The sequence below is a fragment of the Neovison vison genome, chromosome 1 (assembly GCF_020171115.1).
Source record: "Neovison vison isolate M4711 chromosome 1, ASM_NN_V1, whole genome shotgun sequence".
Classification (NCBI taxonomy): domain Eukaryota; kingdom Metazoa; phylum Chordata; class Mammalia; order Carnivora; family Mustelidae; genus Neogale; species Neogale vison.
Genome location: NC_058091.1, coordinates 285,946,267 through 285,969,448, shown reverse-complemented (window position 1 = coordinate 285,969,448; position 23,182 = coordinate 285,946,267). Strand labels below are relative to the sequence as shown.

Below are 23,182 nucleotides of genomic sequence, written 5' to 3'. Positions count from 1 at the left end.
GAGCAAGATGGACTGGGAGGAAAGCCAGGCCAAAGAGTTGGGTCTTGATGGGACCCAAGAGTTTGTTTGTGGTCATAAATGAGGGTGAGAGCTGAGAGATGGGCCAGTTGCAGTGAGGCAAAGGGCTAAATGCTGGATTCCCCAATGTTCAGTTGCCAGGGACAGCACAGTTCTGCTGAACACAGGCTAAGGATGGGAGTGGCTCTGGTAAAACAGACACAGGAAGTTGAGAGGCAACAAGAAGACATTGGAAGCCCACAGGATGTAAAATCACCAGGTTTCAGGCAGGATTTGGGGTGGAAAGGACAACCAGAATCCAGGCGCATTTTACAATTCTTTGTTGATCTCTTAAATCTTACGTATTCATGGTGACCCAGGTTTATAGAGAATGGTAATGAAAACCTGAAATCTGATTTACAAATTGTTACTTTCCAGAACAAAAGTGGAGAGGACCAAAGAAAGCTAAGGAAAAAGTAACTGATTTGTACATATCACCATCCCTGTTTTCTTCCCCATAATTGCAGGCTTCAGTGGTTCAGGATTACTTCTGACTTACTAGATAGCCAATAAACCTTGACCTGTAATGTGAATGCTAAGTACACACTAAATTGTAGTGAAGTCTTTTATAATTATATTCTTTGAAAAAGGAATGATAGCAAATATTTATTGAGGGTTTGCTATGTGCCAATAACTTCCCAGCAGTTTTAGACTCATTTATCTTTACGAGATAGGCACCAGTATTTCTATTTTACACATGAGGGAACAGAGGCACGATGATGATAAATAATTTACCCAAGATCTCACTGCTGCTTAGCAGCAGAGCCAGGATTCCATTTTATGTGCTGTGTTCTGGAGAGCCAGAGAACCAGAGCCACATTTGAGAGAAGAGGCACTGAGGGAGTGTGAATGTGTCAGAGGCAGACATCATTATTAAGAAATATTCCTCATACTCTGATAGTTCGGTAGAATTCTTTCAAAACATAAAAGACAGTAAATTACTGTCTATGAGTAACAAAAACAGGATTTTAAAAATTAATTCATTCAACAAATATGTGTTGAGCATTGTGTGTACACATATATTGCGTAGAGTATTAGCATAACAGGCTATAAGGAAGTATAAAATGCATTCAGTTACGATACTGAAATACACAAAAAAGGAAGTAAACTATCCCATTGGATATTAGGAGGTGTAGGAAGAAATTCTAATGAATAAAAATAGAGATTTCCATTGAATAAGCTCATGTTCTTTTATGTATGGTAGAAACAAATTTGGCTACTTGCCAAGACCATCACAGACGAGAGTGAGGGGACCATCAGCTGTTGTAGCACCAAGAAGGGGGACTTTAGCAAGCCTCCAGTGAACTCTACCAGCACTCCTCCTCAGCTGACACTGACTCACCATCCAGGCCCATAATCCTCTCTGCTTTTTTTTTTTTTTTATTTTAAATCAGCTTGATGCCAAGACTCGCTTAGAGATATTATTCTGATCTGAACTGATAAAAAGTTGCTAAAATCTTCATTTCCCCCACTTTGTGTGAACATCAATTAGTTTTCCTTGGCTATGAGATGCTGCTCCCAACTTCTGTGGGACAGAAGCAATATAGGGGGTAAATAACACATCACCTTTGTAAAATCCGAAATACTGAGTACAGAAACCCATCTATTTCCAGGGTTGTAAAGAAGAGAAAACACGGAATTTTTTCTCCAAATAAAGCTTCAAGATCAGTCATAGGCAAGGTCCTGGCCCTGTCCATCTCATGTCACTCACGGTCATTCCTACCCCTAGAGAGAAGCTAAGAGACTGATCACAGGGTCGAAGAGAGGAAAACTGTATGACTCAGACCTGAGAACTAAAAAACAAAGTAAGACACTAACAACCCTTCTTCCACCAGCAATGACAAAGGTCACCTTATCTTTGCAGTATTCTTTTTTAAGACATTAGAACTTTTGTAATATCCTTTATAAAGATGATCATCTTCCCCTCAAAAAAGGTGCTTCAAGAAGGTAAACTTGGCATGAGGGGGAAAAAGTCAATAATCCAACATGTTCCCTTAAATTTGTGGGAAAATGATTCTATGCTGGACTTACACGTACAAAAAAAAAAAAAAGGATAATGTAGTCACACATGTTAAGAAATGCCAGACGAATAGTACAGAATTTATAATCTTTAGTATTCATAGAAGAGTAGGAATGCCAGAGGCTGCAATGTGTATGGACTGTTTTACAACATTATTAAAAATAAAAGAAATATTAACTACATTTATTGAAAAGTATATGTGTTTTGGAAAATTTTGTGAGTGACAACAGTGATAAAAGACTTGGCAAAAACTGAATAAAGTAAATATTATAGATCACCAATGGGACCATTGAAAAAAAGATTTTGTAGCTCCTGGTTCAGAGTAAGCTAATTATTATTCTTTATTTTTATGTTGCTTAGACCCCAAAAAATCTCTCTAATGGCAATAACTAGTAATCCTTTAAATGAAGGGGTCCAATCTGTGGATGGTTCTAGAGAATTTAGGTGACTTTCAAGAAGGTGGTTATGTTTGGGGTGGCACTGGGTAGAGTAGACCACATGTTAAGAAATAGTTTAACAAGAGTTAGAGGGATTTGAGGTGAGTGAAAACAACCACTTACATTTGTTAGGCAGGCTTTACCAAGGGGAATGCTGAGGAAAAAACCAATGTCAAGATGAGTTTTTTTGGTAGACTAGCAAAAAAATGAGCTTAAATAGCATGAGCAGTGTACCCAGTACTTAAATCAGCATTAATTTAATTTATAGTTTTATCAGAATCTTAGATGATTCTTTTCATGGAGTCTGGGTATTTGCCAAAACTATCACTAGGTGCACATTACTGAGGGTTGGTTGTAGACCACCAGAGTTTCCTAAAGAGATCAAAGCTATACATCTTCTTCTTTTCAGTCAATCACATATTCCCATCAGATTCTCATTCTACTGAAATTTTCACATTACTTAGTATTACATTTATAGAAGTGGTTTTTCAGCTAAAAGCTGAGCAATGCTTTTGCTTCTGAGGAGACTTACTTCATAGGCCAGAGAAGCCACGTTCCAGGGTCTGCGGTAGTAGACCTGGGTGTTTCCATCCCGAATGCGGTCGCAGAGTCCATGGTAGTACTCATTGTCAAAAGGTGTGGTTAGGGGGTCCATCCCTAAGATGTTGATCCTGAAAATGAACAGAGTAATATCAGAGATCCCAGGAGCTAACGCAAGGCAGTCCTCTGTAGCTGGGGGAAAGAGAGAGCTTTGGCTCATGTCCCCATCTCTCCCCATATATGCATGATATAATCAAGAACAGAAGCAAAGGTCTGCTCACTTCTGCTTTATGTCTCTGGCAGCAAGCATACCTTAGCAAGGCCTTATAAACTTCCAGGCATCAAGGGCACTGTTGAGAGCACAATGAAAGAAATGCAATAACTGAGGAACCAGGGACCATCTGGCTCCTAGAGTCTAAATTCCACCTCTGTGACTCTGAGCTAACCTCCCTTAGTGAGCTAAGAGCCAACTCCGTAATACCACCTATTTAAATTATTTGAGAACAGAGCATCTCAGGGGAGTTGTATAACATATGCATGTAATTTTTAATCTATGAATCAACATTGGGGCGCTTTCTCTCCCCATTCTCTTTAAACATAAGCCTTTTCCTCCAGCTGTCTCATTGCTTGTCAAGAACCTCATTCCCTCCAGGCTTGTATTATTTCTATGATACTTTCCAAGGGGAAATACAAAGATTTCAGCATCCTGACAAGGCATTTTCAAAAGTTCTACTTTTTCCTCTCAGCAAAATATTTTTATTTGGCAAGCTTTAATTCAGAAGCAGAAATCTTATTTAGCTTTAAAAAAGTTCAGTTTGATTTGTAGACTTAAAAGCAATGTATGAATAAGGAGCAGTTCATTCTTTGGGAAGTACACTTGTGTTAATTGGTTAATTGGAGGAATGGTCATTTGCTGTCTAGTCCGAAATATATGGCTCCAGACCAGGGAGGCCAAAGAAGGGTTTGCTCTGTACATCTATAACTGAGTTTGAGACAAAAGCAGAAATTCTTCCATGGCTCTAGACCACATCCCAAACTCCAGTGAACTGGATTATAAATCTGGATGTTGGTTTCAAGAGTAATTTGTCAAAGGGTTTTGATGGTTTGTCTAAAACCCATTGTTAATGGAAGAAAGATAATCGAGAATATGTTACCATCAGTGGGTTAGTTAAAAACTACATCTTCACGTAAACGACACAATCTTTTTTTTTTTTTAAAGATTTAATTTATTTATTTGAGAGAGAGAGAGAGACCTTGAGCAGGGGGAATGGGGCAGAGGGACAAGCAGACTCCCTCCTGAGCAGGGAGCCTGATACGGGTCTTGAACCCAGGAAGCTGGGATCATGACCTGAGCTGAAATCAGATGCTTAACTGACTGAACCACTCAGGTGCCTCCAAATGGCACATTCTTAATGAATTTTGAATCTGTAAAGAAAATGACGTTACAACTCAACTTTAAAGGAAGGTACTTAAGGAACAAATTTAGTAATATCTTTCTCAGAGTTAAATATACAGTTAAAATTAACCACTTCTGACTTTTTCCTCTACTAGAACCTTTCATGAAAAATGCTATGGCCCTAAAATTTAACATAGGGCCAAAAATCAGATTTAGTTATATAAGAAAGAAAAAAGAGACATTAGTATCTGGTTTACTTTCTCAAACATCTAATGCCTCATGACAGGTTAACATTTCAGCTTCACTTCTTCACCCATCTCTGTATCCGCAGCAAATGAGTCATACTTTTTTTCCCTTTGGTATGACTAAGGTTTTGATACAAAGACAAGAACACTGGAAGCAAATGATCTGCGTTTGTTTCTTCAACAGGCCAGTACATTTCCTTTGTTCTATAGTGAACTTGTCCTTCAAAAATCTCTATTAACAGAGACCCTGTACCTCTTCACTTACAGGGAATAATAACATTAATCTTTGCTTATAATGATGATGAACTCTTGGGTGACTATGATACCCTCACAGAGTGTAGTGTTTGTAGTAAATAATGAGTAATATTGAGAGAGTTAATACACAGTCTTTGATCTCATGAAAATTATATTCAAACTGGGGAGTCGGACATATAACCACCAATTTCAAAAAAGAGTCCAAGGTCAAATACACTCGATGAGCCAATGAGCAGCACAGGCAATTGCCGTGCAGGTTCCCAAAAGGAAGAAATCTCAAGGCAGCGTCATAAATAGAGGTTAGAAGAAGTAGGATTAGATTTGGGTGCTGCAGAATGGGGATGGAAGGGTAGGTGGAATGGTGTGAGCAAAATCCTGCAGGTGGAAATGTGTATGGCATGATTTCAGGCGGTAGTCTTCAGATTTTCTGTTCGTCTATTCTATAAAAAATTATGACAAATTTTGCCTGCCTGCACAATGTTGGCGTGACATCTAAGATTTTTCATCTTAAGTTTAAGCAGTTGCAAAGGATATAATTTCTCAACATGCTATAAATATTTATCTTATAGTTATTTTTCCTCTTTTTAAAATAAATCCGATGAACTATAAATGCCATAGTGATGGTGGGTGTCCAATCCCTGCAATGTTTATATTTCTTTAGCAACTAGACATTTTGTAGTATTCTTTTTGATTCTTTATTTTTAAAAGACACTTTATTTTTTAGAGCAGTTTTAGGTTCACGGAAAAATGAGTGAAAGATTAAAGATTTCCCATATGAACCCACCCCTTTTTGATTCTTCAGTCTATTTTTCTAGTCCATTTCCACTACAGAAATTCAGCTTAATGTAATGTTATTTCAGCTTGGAAGTTTTAATGGATCACTTTTTTAATACTTTTTTGTATCAAAAAGGTATTAATTGAAATTTTATAAATAATAAGTATCCTTTGACTATTGGGTCTAAATAATTAAAAACTCTTCTGGATTGAGTAACAATTATTAGCAGTATATATATGTATATTAAAAAATTTAAATAGTTAACAAACATTATTTTTTTGTAAAGTTGTCTCAATGAGTTGAATGGATGTCTTTTTTAATTAAGTGATTAGTTCCTGCCTTCATGGATGAATATTACTTATTGCTAGAAAAAGACAAGATTCATAATCAATCATATTCCTACTTTCCATTTTTGTAGATATTAATGTTGATAAACTTTACTCATGTACGTAAGTGGAAAAGAATAGAAGGCATTTTGTCATGGCAAGGTCACTTGATTCTTTGATCTCCTGAGTTTTGCGCCAAAAAAAGATCAGTAGTCTATCATTAAGAATTATTTTTATAACCCATTATCTGAAAATTGATACGACATCTTTCAAAAAGAAGTGGAGATGGGTTGACTTATAAGACACTGGCGTCCAACTCAGCACCAATATTTGGAAATGTTTCTTGGTTCTTCCACCACAGAGTAAAACTGAGATGGGTGAGGGGAGCACTCTTCTTTTGGAAGGTGATAGTTAAACGATTGTAAAAGGGGAAGGGGAGGAGAGAATGGGCTTCACAACTTGGATCCTACTGAGTTGCTAAACTTTCCAAGTTTATGAAAAATATTTATGTACAGAATTGAAGATTCACTCTTTGTTCAATAGATGAGTTAAGCCACTAATAGTTGAGAGAACTATTATTTAAAAACTTACCTGTCTCCCCTTTAGAAAGTCTTTGCACCTCACAGTATGCATACCCTACTTTGAAGATTTTGTTTTACAGAAGAGCAAATAGACTAGTTGGCTGGATCCATCTGGAAAGTTGCAATGAAACTGCTCCACAGGCTAAAGCAGGACTAAGGAAGAAATGTTTCAAAACCTTTGACTTGGTTCCACCACTACAGAGACAGCCAGTCTAGTCTAGAATGAGCCAATTTTTTTATTCGGCCAAGAAACACGAAAACTTCTATGGTTGGAATGTCATCGCCTGGGAAATAAAAAAAGCATTTGTATTTTGCCAGCACCTAGAGATGCCTGTTTTCATGCCAACATCTAGAACCATAAGCAGTTCCAATTTGCCAGGTGAACAGAAAAGAAAGCTCCCTCCACAGAAGGGGTGCTACGCTTTAGATCACATAAAAAAGTAATTTGTTGCATACCATACATCATTTACAGCTGGCTTGGATTTCTATTTTTTCAATGAGCACAAGATGGGTTGGGGATTTCCCTAAACACTTCTGGAGAATCTCAAATGCCTACAAGGCAAAAGGCGGAAACATTTGTGTTACAAGGGAATTCTGCTGGCATTAAGAATTTAAGGGGGAGTCCTTCAAATGAAAAAAAAGGTATAAATTAATGACTGTAGGTACTTGTGACTTTCATGTGTGAAAGAGTCTGATTGTATATGACTTCTGGTGAGACTTGTTGAGATTTTCCAGATAGGATTGCGTAGAAGCAGTTTCTAAGCCTGTTGCTATGACTAGGGTGTTTACTCCTATTACTTCTATTCAATATATCCCAGAGTCCCTTGGAAGAATAATAGCCATGCATGCTAAATAAATACAGAATGTTCATAGGATTGAAGAATATCACCAATATAATAAAGCATGTCATTTTGAGAATTCTTCTTAAATATTAATTACTGATTTCCTCTCTTCTATACTCTTAATTCAAAAATTCAGAAAATCAACTCTTAATTCAAAAATTCAGAAAATCAACTGAAGGAGTTTCATTTTCTAAGGTTCGTTTTGCTTTGAAGTTAGGGTGTTGATTGATGAGCTTTGCAGTGATGGGGGGAAATGACGTGGGTGGTGATGAGCATGGGGGGAGAGGCCAAGGTAAGGCGGCATGGTGAAAAAAATAGAGTTTTCTAAAAGTCAGAGAAACTTGGGTTTAGTTCCACTAGAAACTAAAGAGTTCTGCTAGAATTGAAAGAGACTAAACTGGTCTTGCTGGCTTCCCTCCCTTTCTTTTTTTTTTTTCCCCTATAAAGTGAATATAATACTTTCTCTGACAACCTCAGGATTATTATGAAAAATCTATAGAAAAAAATGTAGGAAAGAAAGTTCAATGCATTATGCCAATGAAAGCTGTTGGAGAATAATAGACTTTAGGAAGACTGGTTACAGGTAATTGTTCATGGTAATGAGGAATTTAATAAAAAATACTGGTGAAATTATTCTATGAGGACCTACTTCATTTTTCACCTCTTCAGCCAACCTTCCCCATGGCGGGGGGCCCCACCCTCTTCCTTGGTCCTGAAGACTCAAGCCTGTGTCATTCACTGTTACCAGCCCTTACTGTGGCAAAAGATGATATAATCACCCAGCTCCCTGGGATGCCTCATTATGAAACTTTCTAGCAAATGCTATATAATCCATTTGTCTGTTTTCTGAAAAAACAGAGAAAACTAATAGATTAGGAATGATTGTTTTTCAGCTGAGCGGGCTAAAATTTCCATATCCTTTCACAAGGTGTAAATTTGCATTGAGTGAAAATACATAATATGTGCAAAACCCTGCTTCAAGCCCATCTGTTTAGATTAAGGAGAAAACTGCTTCTTGGATCCCAAATACAACAAAAACAATGTCATAATGGACTTCAACCATGGACTCAACAGTCTCTCCCTAAGGAAAGCAGGAGAATGAGTCAGAACGCATTGGAGCAGGCTGTGATCTGGTTATAAGGTGTCTGACAACCCCCATACCATTTACTGACAATTTTTAAAAGAACCTCCTGTGTTTGGAGACAAAAACTGTACCCTTTGTGTACCTTCAGGCTACACTTTGTGACTCCTACCTTCAGGCTAGGGGCCAAAGACACTTAGTAGGCAATACTTGAATGCTGCTAGGATGAGATTTTATAATGTGAGTAAAGGGTATGTGAAATGTTTTATCTATTTCCTAACTCTTGGTACCCTGGATTTTTCTCCTTATTGAGATTCAACAAGTGCAAGTTCAATCTAGCTTGGAGGGAGAAGACATCTCCATTTATGGCCAACCCTGATCCAGAGGCCTTACCTTAGGAACTGCCCCCTACCCTGGATAGGGTTTCTCAGTCTGAGTTCCACTGACGCTGTGGGTCTGGCCACTGTGTACCTTTCAGGATTGGTCCAATCCAGGGCCTCTACCCACTGGATATCGGCAGTGCTCCCTCACCCCCTGAGTCCTCTGTCCTATCCCCCACAGTTATGACAACTGGAATAGTTTCCAGACATCATCAAATGTCCTCTGGGGAGCAAATCATCCCTGGTTGAGACCCAGTACCTTAGTCCCTCTATTAGCCTTGCTTTTACCATTGCCCTCATTTTCTTTCCTCTTCTTATCCCTGTCCCAGGAAATAAGTCCTGAACCTGAATTTATTTCTAGGGAACCAGTTTCAATCTTACCTAATGCCAGTTGACAGTATTTTAGAAGCACCTATTTTCATTAATTCATGAGCTGATTGATTGATTCACCTATTTGTCTATTCCCCAGTGTTGATAGAGCATCTGTGATAAACCAGGCACTGAGATTTATGAGGTTGATAAGACACATCGCATGGCAGACAGTGAAACAGAGCCACATGCCATCTCCGTCAATAGACCAGTGGATGTGGGAAAAGATGTGTCTCTGTTGAGTACAATTTGGCAACAAATCTACCAAAGTACCATTACTGAAAACACCTCAGAACTTTTGGAAACTGAAATGGAAACTATGCCATGGGCATCCCTGGAATGTTCTCTGACTATATGGAACAGCCCCTTGGACCTACATCATTTTCCTAATTCCTAGAACACAGATCTCTGGTTAGTGGTCTTTATTCTGTAAAACTCTTGAGTTCTAAACTGTCCAAGACTTCTAATCTGAGTTTAGCTGGCCCTAACCCCTACATTTTGCACAGAAAATGGGCGAAACTTCACTTTGAGAACCAGAGTCTCAACACCATCACCAACCAACATCACAGTTGCTTCTTCTGCGCTTTCCTCTTGGGTCAGCTCTACAATGCTGTACTCTTCTGAGAACTTATAACCAGATGTCGATCCAGAACAAGTTCTGGAAGACAGCCTTACCAACAATTCAAACATCTGAACGGCCAAACCCACCACTGGCAATTCAATGTCAAGTGATAACATGTCACTTGAACATGGCTGTGGTCTTTCTGAAGTTCTAAACTGAGGTGTGTCGCCTCCTGCTGGACTCGGAGAAAATCACCTATCATCCTGATTGTACAGACCCCTTCCTGAGGTCGGGTACCTTGTCCAAATGATCTTGAGATACTGACTTTGCACTTACCTTCTTTTAAGCTCAAGCATGTTTCAAGGAGAATGCAGACTGGGGGGCTGCCCTGCCCACGTGCAGACCCTCCACCACCCTAGGACAGCAGGAAAAGATGAAAGTCCCTTTCTCCCATCTTCATCTAGAAACATTTCAGCCAAATACAGACCCGTAGCCTGCCGTCCGCCCCAGCTCAGATTCTTCCACGACTCTGTCACGGCAGGGGGGATGGGGATCACCTTCACAATCATCCTCGTCTGAAAAGTCCCCACAGTCATTGTCACCATTACACAGAAGCCGTCTCTTGATACATCGGCCTGTGATCAAAATCAAGAAAGACACTGTGTGTTTCATGCCAGATTTCCTCTCTCTTCTTGATGTAAGCAAATGGACTTTAACATGGATGGAGGGGAGGCAACAGGCACATACTTGAATTCTTTGTACATTTACAGAAAGCCGTTTGACCAGCCCCTTTTGCACTTGGAAACATAAGCGTGTAAAAGCAGGCTTTGTTCTTTTCGTTCGCGAGTGCCCACAGAAGCCCATGGGGAGTAAGGGGGATGTGAGGATTACCTGTAGCACATTTAAAGTCATTGCCACAGTCCTCCTCCACGTCTTCACAGGGCTCCGTGGGTTCACACAGTTGTCTGTCTCCCACTGCCTCTATGCACTTCTTCCCGTTGTATTGTCCAAAGATCTCAATGCTCCTTGAACGGAACTGTGCAAAACAAGCTGGAAATATTAGAATTTCTATGGCCAAAAAAGGGTAATGATCTAAAACTGCGTCCACAGTACTGTAGCCCTCTAGACCCAGTTAAGTTGATTGTTTCAAGATGGAAGCCCTAAAAGTAGTCACCAATATTAAAGTTACCTCACATGCTAGGGTTGGCTGTCTGTCCTTCAGCATCTGATTCTTCAAGGCACACGTTTATTATTGTGTGCCATGGTGAGATTTCTAGGCAAACTGAGCCTCATCCACGTAGATATTTATCTTTCCTTCTTAGTTGGGAACTCAGTGGGGGTGGGGGTGGGAGCTCCCTGCCTCCTAGTCCTTTTCCTGGAGATGCTGGCAACACAGTTTCCATTTGGGGTCATTGGCGGGGAATGGCATTGGTGGGGAATGACACTTACCTTTAGTCTGAGGCAAGGGTCACATTCTGACCATTCGCTCCAGGAGCTCATTCTGCAGTCTATGGGAAGTGGCTTCTCATTGTCTTCTACTACCTGTGGGCCAGAACTAAGAGAACAGAATCATCAACTTCATGGCATGACTCGTGTCTGTGTCCAAGAAATCTTCCCGAACCAGTCTGATTTATTTACTATTTTTCTGCTTTCCAAATCAAAGGACTTATCCTTTCTTTTTCTAAGATTTTTAAAAGTTTATTTGAGAGAGAGAGTGAGAGATAGAGCATGAGCAGAGGAAGAGGGAGAAGCAGGCTCCTGCTGAGCAGGGAGCCCCATGCGGCACTTGATCCCAGGACGCTGAGATCATGACCTGAGCCAAAGGCAGATGCTTAACCTACTGAGCCACCCAGGAGCCCTGAAAATCAAAGAAATTATCCTTTTACTAGATCTCTCATTTGACATTGGATCATAAGCAGCTTTATGTTTTCAATTGGTCTTCTTATTGAATTCTTGTACTGCTTTGTGACTTAACTTTCCACCCAACCACAACATAGTAAAAGGCAAGTCATCGTGCTGCCTGTTTATGTGCATCAGTCTTCTCAGATTTCCTGCTACCTTCTAGAGACCTTTTTTCACTTTGCTTCCCCAAGAGTCTGAAAAAGCTTCCAGTTGCCTGGTTTCCTTGTAAGCCAGTGGGTCCAGGCAAGCACCTGGGAGCCCAGCTTTCCTACCCCTGCTCTGTTCACATCCTAAACAAGCCTTACCTTTCACACTCTGCTTCAGGACTGACCCCTCACCATTCTGCATTTTAACACCTATACTTTGGCCCTTACAGCCTTCCCTCCCACCCCAGATCCAAAGCTCAGCTGTGCTTTTCTGAACTTTGAACTTTCTTTCTTGGTTCACCATTTGGATTTCTTCTGGTTACAACACCTCCTTGGATGACGATCTTCTTTAATGAAAGAAAAGAAAAGAAAAGAAAACCAAAAGCAAAAACCACTGAACAAGCATCCTATGAATGCTCTGTCCTGACTTCCCAGAGCTGGCACCTGTCCTTTCTAGAGTGCAGCATCTTGCTCTAGAGGGCTGGCTCCGAAAGGCCATTGCCTCCACAAAGGCTCTAGATCCCAGCTCTCTGAGACCTTGACTGAGGTCACTGTCAGTGAGACCACTGAACATGGTCTGCATTAAAACTCTTCCTCCCTCCCAGTTTCTTTCCATGTGTTGTATATTGTGTTCAAGTTTTTGATACTAAACAGAAAGAACCAAATGAATGAGCAAAAAAGACCTTCTTTGTGAACTCTACACTTCTTTGCAGCTGCTCCCATTCCTGCCCTTTCACAATGTAAAAGAATTTGTAAAAGAATTGGTATCAAAATATTTATTTCTCTTTCATAAAAAGGGGGGGGAAAAAGAGTTTCATCTCCCCCTTCATCTTTAGGTACTTCTTAAATTCTCTCATCCTTTTAGCCAACTTTCCTGGGAGAGTAGTTTGAATCCTGTATTTTGTTCCTTACTCCCAATCAACGGCTCAGCCCTCCTGCCCCAGGGACATTGCTCTGGCCAAAGTCAATGATGACTGCCATGTGGCTCAATTGGTCCTTTCAGTGCTTCTCTTATTGACTTCCTTACAGGGGTCAATGCAATTGGCCATTCTTGCTGTTAAAATACTCTCTTCCCTTGGACTGAATGACACTAAACTACCATTTCTTCTTTCTCTTCCTTCGGTTCTCCTACTCACCCATGTGCTCCTCCTCCTTAGACCATCTCTGGATGGAATGCTGTTTTTCCAACCTTGTCCTTGAATCCACTTTTTTGTTTTTTCTCTCTACACTTTCTCAGGGTTTTGGTTTCCATGCATATGCTAATGACGCTCAGAGATAGGTCTGCAGTCCAGACATCTCTCCTGAATTTTAAGCTCTTGGATAAAACTCCCAACTGTACATCTGCACTTGGATTTCATTATGGTCCATTGAACTCAAAATATTCTTAAAACAAATTCATCATTTTTTCCTCTCCTCTCAAAGCTGTACCTCCTCCGTACTTACTGTCTGGGTGAACAGCACTTTCATTTATGCAGTTGGCCTGACCAGAGGCTTGGGTGCTGCCTGTCTTATCCTGCAACCCTCACACTCATCGCCTATAGCTAATCAACCATTAAAATCTGTTGTTTAGTTTATAAATGACTTTCAAATCCATCCATCCTTCAGCTCTGCCAGATGCTTCTCTGTTCTACACTAACATTACATCTCTCCTGGATGACAACAATGTCTTGCTAATCCAGTTCCCTTAAATTGTACGTAGGATCTTCTAAAAATGCAGATTTGATTGTACCATACCCCTCCTGAAAACATTTCTGGAAGCTTCCTTTCACTCTTATGATAAAATCCAAATTTTCTAACATGGTGCGGCAGGCAGAATAATGACACCCCAACATGTCCCCAACCTAATCCCTAGAATCTGAGAATATTTTACCTTACAAGGCAGAAAGGTATCTGTAGATGTGACTTAGAAATATTATTCTGGGTGGACTCATTCCAAACGTGTAAGCTCCTAAACGCAGAAGAACAGTTCAGGGAGATATAAAGACAGAAGAAGAAGTAGGAGATATTCAAAGCATAAGAAGGGACCCCACTGGCTTTTGCTGGCTGTGAAAGTGGAAAGAAGCCATGAACCAAGGAAGGCAGGCAGCCTCCAGAAGCTGGAAGAACCAAGAAAATGGATTCCCCCTTAGGGCTTCTGGAAAGATATGCAGCCCTGGTAGCTCTCTGATTTCCTCCCAATGATTCCCCAGGGTTCTGCTTATTTTGCCTCCAAGTAACCAGGTATGTGGTGCAAGGAAGGGAAAACTCCCTTGGTTCTAGAAACTGCACCCTGTAGATCTGTGACATGATACTTTTCTCTTTCCCCCCTGCCACTGAGAGCGGCTTCAATGAATAACTAAGTTCAGAGGGTACAGTATGGACTGAAGGATGACAATGGAAGGTGAAATCCACTGTACACACTCCAGAGTGACAAGTCTTTTGCTGGCAAGCCTAGAACCCAGCCCACGATGAGGGCTGCCGAGAAAAGCTATTCATCTGTTTCACACACTGGGACCAGGATCCTGCTCCAAAAACATTGGCATCACCACAGACTGTTCTCTAATATCTTTTACATAAATAATAAAACCACATAAATTATGTATATGCTGATTCCCTTCTTTCTCAGTTTCTAACTTAAGGACTCCTTTTCTTTTTACAGGTTCAACTCACCCTCCGGACTTAGTACAGAGCTCTGCCTTTGATCTTTTATTGCCCTTCTAGACCATGATTTGAGTTCATCCCTGGAATGACCCTATCCTCTGAAAGACCCCCTAGAAAGGTCCTCTGATCACATCCCTGTCCTGGGAGTGGGACTTACAACCCTCTAGCTATCAGGTGTCATGTATCTGTCATAATCAGATACCACAACTGTGTGGCTGAAACAACAGAAATTTATCTTCTCATAGTTCTTGAAGGCTAGAAGTCTGAGATCAAGCTGTCTGCTGTGTTGGTTTCTTGTGAGGCTTCTTTCCTGGGCTTGTATATGGCTGGCTTCTCCCTGTGTGTTCAGATGATCTTTCCTCTCTACAGTTGTGTGCAAATTTTTTCTTCTTATAAGGACTCTTCTTATAAGTCGTATTGGATCAGAGCCCAGCAAAATGAACCCGTCTTAACTCAATTACCTCTTTAAAGACCATAACTCCAAACACAGTCATATTCTGAGGTATTAGGGGTTAGGACTTCAACATATGAATGGGGGTAGGGGACACAATTCAGCCTACAACATTCAAGAAATGTTTTTTTAACTAAGCAGTTTCTTCTATTTAATTTTTTTTTAATTTTTAAAAAGATTTTATTTATTTATTTGACAGAGAAAGACACAGCAAGAGAGGGAACACAAGCAGGGGGAGTGGCAGAGGTAGAAGCAGGCTTCCCACTGAGCAGGGAGTCTGATGTGGGGATAGATCCCAGGAACTGGGATCATGACCTGAGGCGAAGGCAGCTGCTTAACGACTGAGCCACCCAGGTGCCCCCAGTTTCTTCTATTTGTCTTCTAGTTTTACTAGACAATTTTCAAATCTCATTTTCTCATTAACCTTTTATTCTAACCCCTGAGACATAAATTTTGTAGGTGTTATTAGTTCTCTTTTACAGATGAGAAACTAAAACCAAAATTATACCATTTATCCAAAGTTGGACAGTTAGTGGCAAAACTGGATTCAGAATCAACCTCTCTCCACTCCTAGTTCACTGCAATTTTGCCCTGTTCCCTATGCTATACCCCCCTCTCATCACCAAGTAGATCCTCTTTGAAATGACCTAAATGGTCATAACTTTGTCAATACTTTTTTCCCCCTCCTTCCTCCCTCCCCCTCTCCCCCCTCCTTCCTTCCTTTCTCCCTTCCTTCCTTTTGTCCTTCCTTAATAGAGCTATTGTTTAAAGCATATCATCTGGGGGATGGCTGAGTGGCTCAGTCGATTTAGAGTCCGCCTTCGGCTTAGGTCATGATTTCAGGGTCCTGGGATCAAGCCCCGCATCCAGCTCTCTACTCAGTGGGAAGCCTGCTTCTCCCTCTCCGACTCCCCCTGCTTATGCTCTTTCTCCCCCTGCCTCACCATAAAATAAATAAATGAAATCTTTAAATCACATCAGTTGGACAGCTTGGTTCTTGCCTGGATCTATTTTAAGCTTAAACCTAAATGGTGTCAAATTAGACAAAAATAAGCTGGAAAGTGTGTGAGCATCTGGCTGTTTTCCCTTCATTGCACCAGATACCTGGTGACTTGGAGGCAAAATAAGCAGGACCCTGGGGAATCATCAGCAGGAAGTAGTAGATTATGCAAAAGGAATGCTGTACTGAAATGAATGTACTACATAAATATTAAGAAAGAAGATGAGTGATCTTGGACAGCTCCTTCTGAGCCCACCACTCCCTCCTGAGCTCCTCTGACTCACTAGGCAGATAATGTTTTGTGGCTCAAAGACTGTGTATGCACAATGCTTACCACCTGCCTTTTGCCCTGCTGAGTTATTAGGCGGACTGGAGAAGTATTTGCAAAGCACTTTCTGGATTCCTAGATGAAATGTGTTTATCAAGTAAAACGTATCTCTAAGTGTTTCAATCTCAGCTTGAAAGTCACTTCCCAGATCAAAGTAATGTACAGCAGCACCTCAGGAGGTCTAAGTCTGGGCCAGGAATGCATTCAATGAAGGGCCATTGATGCACGCCGGCTTCCATCTCCTGGCCATGAAGAGATTCCAGCTTTATTAAAAGGAAACCTCCAGAGCAGCTCACACTCCAGGACACATTGTGGCAGACCCAGGTGAAAAAAAAAAACACAGGAAGGAATCTTTCTGTCAATAAATAAGGCAATGTGGCTCCTATGAGTGGCGAAATATAAGCTCCTTAGGATTGCATTCTTAACCCACGGATCTGCCAGTTTGCTTAGTTCATGCAATTCATCAAATGAAAAGGTAATAGGACAACAGTGTCCAACACTCATTTTTTTTTTAGGACCTTTCCTGATTTCCCAAGTCTTAACTTAAGAGCTTCTCTCAGGTGCTCCCAATGAGCCAATATTCAACGACCCTCACGGAGGGCCTGCTCTGTGTCAGGAATGGTTCTAGTGTCTGGGGCTACATGTCTTTACCACCACAGAGCCTGCATTCTAGTGGCTGAGATACAGTAAACGAGAACCCAGCAGATATAGCACGCAGTATCAATGAAGACATGTGAGCGGTCAAAGAAAGAAAAGCAGGGTAAGAGGAGGGCTCTCGGACTGGGGTTGAGGAGGGAGCTTTCTTGTATGGAGAAGAACCCTCTCAGAGGAGGTATGGTGATGTAAAAATGTGTTCACAATTTTTTTGGCCATTCTTCCCAACAAAGATGGGCTCTAAGTGCCCTCTGCCTGAAGCCGGTAGTGTCTATCTTAACACCCTGTTGAGTAGAATGTGGTGGAAGTGAGCCTGCATGTTTTAAAGGCTAAGGTTCGAGAAGGCCATGCAAGTTCTGCTGGCTTATCTCAAGACATGTGCTCTGTGATCCCCTTCCCACTATGGATAAAACTGAATACTCTGAGTCTACCACATGGAGGACAAAGAGAAAGACGTGGAGATAGATTCTCAAGGAGACTTAAGTGTTCCAGCCCCTAGTGGTTTGAGTCTTCCCAGCCCAAGTGACAGACACAAGAGTGAAGAAGCCATCATAAGAATCCGGGCTGAGCCACCATCTGACTACGTCCATGTGGGAGACCCATGAGAATCCCTTCACAGAGCCCAGTCCACCCTTGGACTCATGAGCCAGTAAAATAATCGGTATTATTTTAATCTACTGTCTTGGGATGATTTGTTACATAGCAATATTGACCAAAACAGATGATACTTGGTTAGATACTTGGATGCATTCAGAGAGAAGCTATGTGAGTATCTGGAAAAGGAATGTTCCATGCTAGGGGAAAGTAAGTGCAAAGGCCCTGAGACAGTATATCGGAAGCACCGAAGTACAGTGACAGAGAAGAGTGAGAAAAAGGAGGGTGGCTGATGTGCCTGGAGAAACAGGTAGGGTGCCTCTCCTGCTTTGTAGGCTGTGGTGAGGAGTTTGGATCTGATTCTGAGCTTGATGGAAACTCTTAGAGGAGTATGAGAACAGGAGTAACATCCAGAGTTATGTTTTCAAAAGACTTAAAAATGTCTCTGGTTGTTAGATGGAAAATTAACTAGTGGGATGTGGGCGAGGCTGGATACAGGCCAGAAATGATAGTGATTTGGGCTAGAATAGTCACAGTGGAGACAGCAGGCAGTGGGCAGATTTGGGACATATTTTAAAGATAATACCAACAGACGTGCTGTTAGATTGCCTGTGGGAAGGATGCAAATAGGGGAGTAAAGTGTGATTCCCAGGTTACTACCCGAGTAAACCAGTGAGTGGTGTAGTTTGGGTGAGGTCGGTAGAGAAATCAGTGGGTATGTTTTGGACATGTTAAGTTTGAGATGCCTCTTAGATTTTCAAGAGCTGCTGACTTAAGTAATTAGATATTATGTTCAAGGAAGCGAGTGCACCATAGATATAAATTTGAGATTTGTCAAAATGCAAGTGCAATGTCCCTCCATAAAGCTGGATGTGAGTGTGTACAGATGGAGTAAGGCTGAGGATGAGCCAACATTTAGTGGAAGTTGTTACATGTCTATAGATTAATGGGAATGATTCGGTACAAAGGGAGCTATTGATGATGCAAGAGAGAGGGGGCAGAGTTACAGGTGCAAAGTCCTTGCAGAGGCTGGAACAGATGAAGCCAGTGGATGAGTGGAACGGTGAAATGGTGATGGTGGAATGGTGGAAGTCACAGGAGCACATCTTCTCTAGCATCATGGGCTTCACTTGGAGACCTTGGCTGTTTCAGTCACTGTGTATTTGTTTATATTCCTTAGTTGACTGTAAGCCAGTGAGGGGAGAGACTCTTATAATGCGTTCAGTATTACACTGCAATTCCTGATGCAATGTCTGGCCCGTGTTGCAAACTCAATAAATATTTGCTGTATTACCAAGATGAATAAACAAATGACCCTCCTTGTCCAATAGTAGTTAATGAATAAATATCTGTTAACTTGTACTGACTATGAATATTAAAAACACAGGTGTATACAGCCAAAGAAGGAGGGAAAACCGACATTTTGGATCTCTTCAATTTAACCACACAATGGGAAATTAATCAGTTGTGAGGAGAATTAGGAATTTCCTTCTAAATTGATATGACACTGTTTCCAGGATAGACTGTAAAGGAAAAAGCAAAGTACAAGACAGTATGTGAAAGAAAGGGGAAGGATAAGATTATATATGACTGTATGCTTTAATCTGCACTAAAACATTCTGGAAGGATGCACAGAAGACTAATGAAGGTGGCTGCCTAGGAGAATGGGTTAGGGCAGGAGGGGGTAAGATTCGAAGTACTTTACACGTAAGAACATAAATCTCATGAAAAGTTATGGGTAGGGAAATCAAGACTTCTCAAGGTGCACTTTGTTATATTTTTTGATCTTTGAGCCCTGTAAATATGTTGTTTATTTACAAATTAAAAAGAAAATATAATGATAGCTGTGCCCATGGAGCCCTCAAAGCAGGACGGTCACTGTGCTGAGGACATGGCGTGAATTATCAGGAGTTTCCCATAGCAAATCACAGTTTTATTTCCACTTTGAGGTGAGGAACAGATTTAGAGAAATTAAGGACTTTGCCTCAGGTTACAAAGCTAATAAATGATGGACCCTGGAATCAAACTCAGGCCACCTGCTTCCAGGACCTGTGTTACGAGCTAGGATTCTCCTAGCACACTGGTTTTAACATTCTATTCTACTTCGAGAAACCTGAGAGATACTGTCCTGTTTATGATCTATTCTCATGGGCACTATTATGTTCACAAACAAAGGATTATTGATTGATTCCTAATAATTCACCAGTAGCAATAGTTCACTGTCACTTGGCTTCAGGTGAAACGTGTGTAGCCAGATGATAACCCCTGAAGGCTGGCTGTAACTCGATTTCTTCCTTTCCTCCAAACTAGAAGGCATATCCAAGTAATAGCAAGTTATTATTTTAAAGAATGTTTTGCATATACTGCGTTTTGTGCCAGGCACTGTCGCTTTAAGTACTATATATATATAATAATTTAACTGTCACAGAGACCCTTATTAGATAGGTGCTATTATTGTCACTGTTAAGGGGTGAATTGTGTCCCCCCACCCCATTCCCCCAACCAGGAAGTTAAGGTTCGAACCCCTCTAACTCAGAATGTGACCTTACTTGGAAAGAAGGTCTTTACAGAGGAAATCAAGTTAAAGTGTATTTATTACGGTGGGCCCGATTCCAGTATGATTGGCGTCCTTGAGAAAATTTAGAACCTGACAAACAGGCATAGAAGAAAGATGATTGACAATAGCCCTATGGTGCCAGAGGCAGGCACTGAAATGAGGTAACTACAAGCCACAGATGCCAAAGATTGCCAGCTACCAGCAGAAGCAGAGAGGGATCATACCTAGGGTCTCAGAGGGAGCACCGCCCTGTGGACACCTTGATTTCAGACTTCCAGCCTCCAGAATCGTGAGGTAATAGATTTCTGTTGTTTGAAGCTGCCTGATTTCTGGTACTAGGAAAAGAATACAGCTGCCACCCTACAGATGAGGGAACCAAGGTACAGAAAGTTTGAGTAACGTGCTCAAACGTACATGGTTTCTTCGTTGATAATGACACCTGCAGCTGAGTTTGGAAAGCCTCACTTCAGAGGAGTGCTCCATTCTGATCAACTCTGTATTTTAAAAAACTCATTTGCAAACTCCAGTGCTCTGGTCGAACTACGTGTCTCACTTCCTGACGGATCTGAACACTGTCAAGGGGCAGAGCACGGAGTGTTGGAGCAGGGTAACCCTCATAAACTCCTAAGGGCCTTGGAAGTGAGGCGCTAGAAGCCAAATCTGGCTCAGCAGTGCATCTGCTCCGAGCTGGGGGGGGCCGGCCAGGGGGCCTTTATGGTCCTCCCTGAAACAGCTGAGTGCGGCCAGGACCCAGGGACGCAAACTTCAAAGTGGTTGCAGGCTTTCCTGCAGACTCTCCTTTTTGATCAGCGGGAGTCTCAATCCAGGAATGCGGGTTGTTTAAATTATTTTTTTTAACTTAAGAAAGGGTCAGGGTAAGTACCAGAAGGCTAAAGCAACTTTTAGTAACTGCCTTCCCAAATCCCTTTTGTCCCCGATGTCAGGTAAGTGAAAATGTTTTCCGAATGGAACACGGCTTTTCAGCTCACACTACATGCCGGTAGGGCCCCGGAGGCGCGGCGGCCCAGGAGGCACGGCGGCCCCAGAGGTAGCCAAGAGGCTGGTGAGGATGTGCTTGCCATGGCCATCAGTTTCCAAAACAGAATTTGGTTACGCTAAGAGTCAGATGACCAAAGTGGAAATGGCTGCAGGTTGCAGTGATGTCAGGGCAGAGGGTGAGTGTTTGGGCAGATATTGTCCCCCAACAATACTGTCAAAACCGGAAATAGTTCAATACTGTCCCCGGGGTTTCATCATTCTGTATTGGATGGCGGATGTGTTCTCCAGCAATTCCGGGTGCAGCAGTGGTGTTCAGTAAGCAGATACTATCTTATGATTTATTTCCTGGCTCAGCTTGGCATAAGTTTCTTGTTCCCAATTAGGATCAGAACAAAAGGAGAGAAAGTCAGTCTTTGCTGGAAGCATGACTGATGGGTCCGCAGGATGGTGATTCTTCTTGAAGGATAGAACTACAATCCTAAGCCTGAGATCAAAATGTGTGCCTCTGGACACAACCTGGGATGTCAAGGAGGAGAAGCAAAATGCCTAACCCTCACCTGACACAGCGGCAGAAAGGTGAGGTAGTCCACCATAAAGGGTGGTGGACATTGAGGCGGAATGAGGGAGAGATTAATTTTCTTTCTTTTAAAGTTTTCAGATGTGAAATACTGATAAACTCAGGTTTATTCATCATACCCTGGTGAAAACCAGCTTTGTTTCATCATTCCGAGTATTGAAAGACTATCTCGGCCTTAACATTTGAATGGCTGTTTAAAAGAAATTGCTGGAAACGGCTACAGCTCACCATAGAAAACTCTCAGAAACATACCCCTGTACTTTTCCTCACCCCTTTTCAAAGGTTAAACTTTGGGACTATCTATCTCAAGGTGGGTTGAAAAAAATTTTTTAACCTCCTTTCCTGCTAAGAAGTAGACCTTGATATAACAAAGCCGGAAGTGAAATTCCAGAGACAAACGGAAAAGCAACTCACCTAGGAGTGGGCTCGGCGGTCAGCAAACTTATTTCTAAAATGCATAGTGCAAAGGCAAACCTCTGGCTGGCAGACATCTGCTCTGACTAGGCGACCCCGCGTGGAATGGCCAGATGGATCCCGCAAGGCATTTATCTGCAAAGGGCGGGACAACTGGGGGGCAATTATTGCTTGTTTTCCGTTGGGGTTTCTGTCCAACTGGGTTTCCTGGGAACCAAAGTCCAATCAAAGGGGAGTCGTGTCGTAATTCTTCGCCTACTGTTTTCTCATATTGACGAGCATATTCGAGCACCCAGCCCTGTGAGTGCTGAATTGACTAAGATTAACTGTGGGTGATTCTCAGAGAGGCATTAAATTAATAAAAGAAATCAGTCAAAGAACTGCGGTGACTGGAGCATGAGGCAGGGACTGGTACGGCCACCTGAGACCCAGCCCTGTAGGTCATTGCCACAGGCGCGCCAGAGAAGTGCAAGATGCGGTTAAGGTACAAAGCTGGCTTTTTCTTCATAGACTCGGTGGGTAATTCTGAAGAATCTAGGGAAACTCTACTACATGTACATTATCCCACAGGAGGATATGACCTCCTTATCTCGGAAATGTACCTGTCAGAGAGATAGATTCTGAGATGGGGCAGTTTGCTCCAGCCCATGTTAAAGGACCCCCTCCCTTTCATATTTTCACTTTCTCAGGGACTTGTGGAAAGGGTAAGGTGTTTTCTAAGTGCTAGAGAATGTGGATGTCTCTGCTGCTCTTAAACACTGGTTAGACAGTAGAATGACCTTGGACCCGTGCAAAGCCACTGATGCCCGCCCTCTCACCACCCCCATACCTGATTCTACAATAACTGATCTGAGAGGGGACCCTGGATTCGTATCTTTTAAAAGCTTGCTGGGTCATTCCAATGTGTGGTCAGGGTCGGGATTTAGAATGACCAGCTTGAGAAGCAGTATTTCATTATGTTTTTGGGAAACAATGTTTGGAACACAGGACTTAAGGGGCCTCCATCAGTACTTACTAATTACAAAGAGGCAATTTGCACACATATGCAATCTGG

General features: G+C 41.7%; 1 protein-coding gene across 1 annotated transcript in view; it reads right to left on the bottom strand.

The window, feature by feature from the left end:
* Positions 1-22,205, bottom strand: part of C9 (complement C9) — a 48,573-nt gene extending 26,368 nt beyond the window's left edge. Inside the window, exons 1-5 of the mRNA XM_044241429.1 lie at positions 22,129-22,205; positions 11,316-11,421; positions 10,758-10,902; positions 10,354-10,501; positions 3,047-3,185 (exon numbers count right to left, since the gene is read on the bottom strand). Coding sequence (XP_044097364.1) covers positions 3,047-3,185; positions 10,354-10,501; positions 10,758-10,902; positions 11,316-11,421; positions 22,129-22,205 — 615 coding nt within the window. The remainder of the gene's footprint in view (positions 1-3,046; positions 3,186-10,353; positions 10,502-10,757; positions 10,903-11,315; positions 11,422-22,128) is intronic.
* Between the last annotated feature and the right edge of the window lie 977 nt (positions 22,206-23,182).